Below are 5,872 nucleotides of genomic sequence, written 5' to 3'. Positions count from 1 at the left end.
GTTGCTCTATTGCCACCAACTACTTGGTAATTCGTTGGTTTTTATTTCTCTAAAAAGAAAAATACCATTTGAACTTTATTTGCATTTGCCTAAGTCACGGTGCATATAGAATTAATTATTCCAAAGTTGATGTCAACATATTTGGTTACTTTTTCAAATAAATAAATAAATGTTTTAGGTGTACTACAATACATATATCATGATAGTTTCCCAGTTACATACACTCTTTATCCACTCTCAATGAACCAATATGCAAATTGAACGGGAATAATCATGATTAAAGATGACTTGCTTGATTCATTACTGTGAGTCTTATGCAACATTTGAACTTAGCAGCCAAGGTCTTCCAGTAGATCTGTAAAAAAGGTATTTTATTCTATTCTTAAGGCCAAGAGTAATACTTTAAACGAAACGCCGCATGTAAAAATAACAATTGAAGAGAATCGGCTGCAATTGCTTTGGTGTATCTTGCACAGAGGAAAAGCTTCTTCATAAACTAATGACCTGTAAAAAATGAAGAATACAATTATATTTTCAGTACTGCAGCACCTGCAGATGGCTTTGATGCAAAAACGTAAAGATCTAAATCTTCCTCCTTGATCTTCCCTCTTTCCAGCAGAGGTTTGTAATACGTCTCCTGCACAAGGACATCCAGAAACACTAATATTGATGAGCCCACTAGTTGGAGATACACACCAATTTCAATGAACCCGTTGATTTTATCGTTCACAGGGTGGGGAGATGGGGATGCATACCTTGAGGGCAGAGATGAAAGAATCCACTTCCTCTTCCTTGACCAGAGCAACAACACAACCACCCCAACCAGCTCCAGTCAACCTTGCTCCTATTGCACCGTTACGTCGGCAAAGACCCACTAAGCTCTCCAACTCAGGACAACTGGTGGGGCAAAAACAACGTTGAGGTTATGTCAGATGAGAATTCCAAAAGCACAAGGTATGTTATAAGGTAAACAAAGGGCAAAGTAAGTTTAAATATACCCCCAAAAGATTAAGCAACATACCTGCATTCGTACAGAAGGCTGCAGCTCGCATGGCTCTCGTTCATGAGCTCCCCTAACCTCTTCATAACTGACTCCTCGCTGCACCACACTCAATCTCATGGTTAGGGCTATTGAGTCGCATACGTAAAGGTAAATTTAGCATAAAATGAAAGTTGGGAAATTTCGTTCTACGAAAAACCCTCACTCACACAACGTAAGTTCAAAAATAGGCAATGAGAGTACCTTTCAGATTGCACAGTTACAGCTCGAAAATCATGTACCCGCTTGGCTTCGGTGTACACATGCTTGGCCCTCTGCAGTATCACATCATCCACCAAAAAACGATTGCATATTGAACAACAGATTTTAGCACCTTCATTGGATGCGTAACCTATCACAGCTCGTCGCTAAACTATGGAAGCAATTTGTAATAACTTCAAAACATGCGTCACCTAGTCTAACCCCATTTTTGGCCAACTCTTCACGTAAGCTTGGGATAATGGAACGAACTTGATGGAGCTTGAAGTGGGTGGCAGCAGCCAATACAGCCAGAGTGGTGGGTGAGTTCTTCATGATAGAACTTAGTTTTTCTTGCAGGATGTCCTCGATTTCTTCAGCGTTGTATGGAGCTTCATGCAAAAACCTCTGAATATTTTTTTTATGAGTATTTTGCGCACGTACACACACACACACACACAGCGAGAGAGAGAGAGAGGAACAAATGTTTTGAGGTGATCCAGTTCAGCAAAAGTAAACGAAAAAGAGAGATTTTAAATACCTCAACAGCCACAACAGGGCTGGAAGAGCCGTGGGCAGAAGCATATTTGGCACACAGACCCTCCACGTCGGAGAGTGTGTGGACAGAAGTCCTGGCCTCCTCAAGTCGCATCCCAAGCTTCACAGCCAACACCATCTGCAATTTTGACTTCACTATTAACATCCTTGAATACTGAATTCATCTAGTGAAAATATACAAAACTTTGGACTAAATATTGCACAGGGTGACACAACTCCAGAAAAGACTTCTTTCACGAATGCACATTTAAAAACAGTCAGTTCTAGAACAGTACAAGTAACTATGTAAAGCATCTTACCGCAGCCAAGCGGCATTCTACGACGCGGTTGTTGTAGTTAGTGGAAGCAGTCTCAGCTTTCTTAGACTCCGTGAGAGAATTTGCAACCACGAATGACCCAGATTTGGGCAGCACAACATCACTAGCCCGAACGGGGTTGAAGTCTATCAGCTTTGCTGCACCACGCTCCCCCATCACGGAGATTGCCTGGTCCATTCCACCTGACTGTGTACCGATGTGCCGCTCGCATGTGCAGGCAAAATCTGCCACATCTTGCTGCACTTCAAACAAGTTTTGAGATTATACTTCCCAAGTGCCTCATAATTTAGATAAGATTCGAAGTTCTCCCGCAAACCCGATAGTAAGCTTACTTTCCTGAAACTAAGAGAACTTGAAGAAGCATTAAGGGAATCAAATCAAACATCCAGAAAAGTAACCTTAGAGCTCGAGTACCCTAGCACCGTCAGTATAGCAATTGCAGAAGAACAGACAATAGCTGCCGAACTCGATAAGCCAGCCCCTGCACTACCATCTACCCCGATCAGAGCTCATGATCATAGTCTATCCACAACTTGAGCATATTATGTTAAAAAAAACCAATCGAATTATTTCCGAATGTTCACCATTAGAGATATGAGGTTTACAGAAAACAAAATAGACCAGAATATAGGCGGATAATTGGGGTGCTTTGAAAGTTCAAAAAACCATCCTTATCGACGAAGAGACTGACCAATTGGAACTATGCCGTCAACAACAGCATTTAGCCCGACAACGGGTTGAACACCGTCGCCTTTGGCCGCTAGATAGTCAAACACTCCCTTATATCCGCAAATGAAGTAATTTGCCCAAACGTGATTCGCTCTATCCACTTCCTGTTACAATGTAACACACCATTCCTATTTAGGATCTGTCGAAATTCAGCTTCAGCTTCGAGTTACTGCAGCGCTCCGAAGTTAGAGTTTCAAAACAATCAGATTACCAGTCGATGGCGTTCAAGAATCATCTCCAAGCCTGAAAAGTTTCTAATACAGAAAATGTCCAACAGTGACTTGATTTATGATAGGTGGTGGATTTAAAAGCGACCTGGGAAGGGTCCGCTGAGAAAGAGCAAGCCTGAAATTCTGAAGAGTTGACATTAGCAATTTGCAAAGTCGGAGGGTCCTCCTCTCGCCTACCGATAGCAACCACCGTGTCTTGGCGAATTGCCATTGGAAGCACGGAATAACCCTCGTAATCGATGTGCTCTCCTATTAGATTCACTCTCCCTACACAAATCGCGAAAACCCTCAGACAGAATCTTCACAAGTAAGTAACAATCTGCTTCAATGAGAGAGAGAGAGAGAGAGAGAGAGAGAGAGAGTATGCTTTCCTGTTAAAAAAAACTCGAACTCTGTTTAATTATGAACACATAATTATCTAAACAGAGAAAAATGATGGGGTTGCATTTGTAAAATCAAACCTGGAGCACGCGCAAAGAGTTCAGGGTCACGGCCATAATGGTGCACGAACTGCTGCTTCAGGTTCGCATACCGACGGAATTGTTCCTCAAGAAAAGGACCTTCTCCGTAAATCTCAGCAAGGGATGTGAAGACGGGAATGAATTCTTCCAGGTTGTCCGCCATCTTGTGTTACTATTAAATAGCGACAGGGAGAAAATAAGCCGAAAGACCTAACACTTAAGAGGTTGTGTCCTTTTCCACATACAATTCAGAGATTTTTTGCATTACTCTACCACAGCTTACTGAAACCCTTGGTCATGAAAAAAAGCAACTAAATGTAACAGGGTGATAAGCACAAGCTACAATCCCACTTGATCAGAGAATTTCATTCGTCTCTCTCTCACGCTGCCAATAAGACAATTGAATGGGAATATGAGACACAACGAAGACAGAGAAGGGCGGAACATAATTCTAATCATTAAGGGACAAGCAGCGCATCAAACGCACACTTGGACAATGAGTGGAACGAGATGAAAAACAGGGAGCGACACTCAGTTGCTCGAGGGATGAGAGGAGTTTCCAACCGTTCGAAGTTTTTCGCTCTCTATTCTTAGGCGTCCATAGAACTGCCGCTCTTCCCTTAAAAGTAGTAAAAAACTTCAGTTAATTAAACATCCGCAGAATCTGCTTCTTACTCCACCTTCTCTAGATTCCACAGGACGATCGAACTTGACACCACCTGGTCGCTAAATTTGAGAAATAAGCACAAGTGAATACAAACCCAACTTCAAGTAAGATACAACCACCTCGCGCCTCCTCAACAATCACCCGGTTCAACGTAATTCAATGCAATTCATTTCAACCCCACTTCAATAAAATCACCATAACCACGAATTCTTACGATTGCCACCGGCGCTAAATAGGTCCACAACCATGCAGCCCTCTCTCTAGGTATACGAGAGATTTTGTGCAAGGTCGATCTCATCTAACTTGTGTGCACCAATCCAATCTTGAGACGGCAAGTCAGAAACGATCACCCGCACATCAGCGCACAGTTCGCTAAAGCTAACATCACACTCAACTGAAAGACGAACCCAACAACAGCTTGATTACTCCACCAATGCTGAATGTACACAAGTCACTTCCTCCGTACGAACGGAACAAAACACGGTGCCATGATGGCGTTCTATGCTCCAAGTTGCATGTCTACACATGGCACGATTATCCACTTCTAAGGAAAGCATCGAGTGAGAACGAGAGTGATGAGACCCAGATTGTTTGTCTTTCCTAGTGCATTCGATTCGTCATCAGGAACCAGCAAACCAGGATAATGGTGGGTTGTCTCGCCTGTCTTACTGTTTCTTTGAGATCATAACAAAACAAAACAAAACATTGTGCTTCTCTCGAGAGTTTGCTTACGATTAATAGATGTTCTTTTAAGTAGAAGTACTGTAGAGTAAGTAAATTTGAAACTAAAATTTTATCATAACTGTGGAGATCTAGGTCCTGGATCTATGTTGCGACGCAACGAGAAACTCTTTGATGTAATTCGACTTTCACTCACAACTGCCATTGTTGTGAAGAGTTTATTCGTGCGTGTTCTTCTCAGGTAGTGTCACTGTGGGCTATATGTGGCGCAGGCGACAGATCCTTGAGTTGCAAGATAGCCTCGAAGAATGGAGTTAATAGCCAACGAGCATGATTAGTTAGGCGATCGTTAAACTTACACGACATACTAACATGATGAATAAAACACACACCAAGATGTGGTGAACTCAGCCTTCGGCTCTGACCAGCTAGTCAAGGAAGACGACAATGAAAGACTCCCATGTGTACAATCAGCTTACATGTCTAAAAACTCTCATTCCATTAAGGCACCTGGGTATTGTGGACTAGCCCTACATTCGATATATTGGGTCAGTTGTCTATCCCAAGGATTGTCGCTCAGAACGAATACACTGAATTATCTAATAATTTCGTACACACTACTGGTGCCACAAGTACTTTCGCAAAGATCTACGAGCGAGATATGAGAAGAGGGCACAATGACGCTCTGGAAGTTAGGTAGCACAGTGTGAAATTTCGCCAAGAGTAGCGGATTCGAACACATTTTGACCTCCAGTGATTGAATGTTAAATTGGAGTGAGGTGAGCACAGTTAGTAGTCTGATGCAATCCTTCCTATCCCACACGTTTAACATGACAGGAGGGCCCTCTACAATGGAACAACGGCACAAATTAGGGTTTTTTACCAGCGTGAAAATTATGTCCCACAAAGGAAGTAAATTGTCCGTGCAGGGTTAATAAACGAAGATGGTTTCACATGTGGAGGCACTCAAGCCGCATCTGGCCTATGCTTCG

The 5,872-nt window shown here is 42.5% G+C and overlaps 1 protein-coding gene across 6 annotated transcripts; it reads right to left on the bottom strand.

Annotated features, from left to right (window-relative positions):
- Window positions 1-271: 271 nt before the first annotated feature.
- On the bottom strand, window positions 272-4,751 carry LOC112287070 (galactokinase). 6 transcript variants are annotated; one of them, XM_024529705.3, is made up of 13 exons: window positions 4,414-4,678; window positions 4,097-4,151; window positions 3,533-3,704; window positions 3,157-3,338; window positions 2,804-2,945; window positions 2,511-2,593; window positions 2,095-2,349; window positions 1,779-1,913; window positions 1,511-1,645; window positions 1,244-1,314; window positions 1,022-1,099; window positions 756-897; window positions 272-637 (listed from the first exon to the last, which is right to left on the bottom strand). In XM_024529705.3, the coding sequence occupies exons 3-13, from the start codon at window positions 3,693-3,695 to the stop codon at window positions 527-529; spliced, it is 1,497 nt and encodes a 498-aa protein (XP_024385473.1). In that variant the 5' UTR covers window positions 3,696-3,704; window positions 4,097-4,151; window positions 4,414-4,678; the 3' UTR covers window positions 272-526. The 6 variants fall into 6 exon arrangements, with proteins under 6 accessions (XP_024385473.1, XP_090109349.1, XP_024385470.1 ...); XM_090253223.1 differs by having other exon boundaries at window positions 4,097-4,258; window positions 4,595-4,627; XM_024529702.3 differs by having other exon boundaries at window positions 4,097-4,258; window positions 4,414-4,611.
- Between the last annotated feature and the right edge of the window lie 1,121 nt (window positions 4,752-5,872).

The sequence above is a fragment of the Physcomitrium patens genome, chromosome 9 (assembly GCF_059467195.1).
Source record: "Physcomitrium patens ecotype Gransden chromosome 9, ASM5946719v1, whole genome shotgun sequence".
Classification (NCBI taxonomy): Eukaryota; Viridiplantae; Streptophyta; class Bryopsida; order Funariales; family Funariaceae; genus Physcomitrium; species Physcomitrium patens.
The sequence above is the reverse complement of the archived record's forward strand: the minus strand, read 5'-3'. Positions and strand labels throughout refer to the sequence as shown.

Bases quoted from the DNA above. Each gene is read 5' to 3' on its own strand.
- LOC112287070 (XM_073536284.2), bottom strand. From the start codon at position 3,695: ATGGCGGACAACCTGGAAGAATTCATTCCCGTCTTCACATCCCTTGCT. The intron at 1,914-2,094 runs GTAAGATGCTTT...TCAAAATTGCAG, and splicing joins TAGAATGCCGCTTGGCTGCG to ATGGTGTTGGCTGTGAAGCT. The intron at 1,646-1,778 runs GTATTTAAAATC...AAAAATATTCAG, and splicing joins GCCCTGTTGTGGCTGTTGAG to AGGTTTTTGCATGAAGCTCC.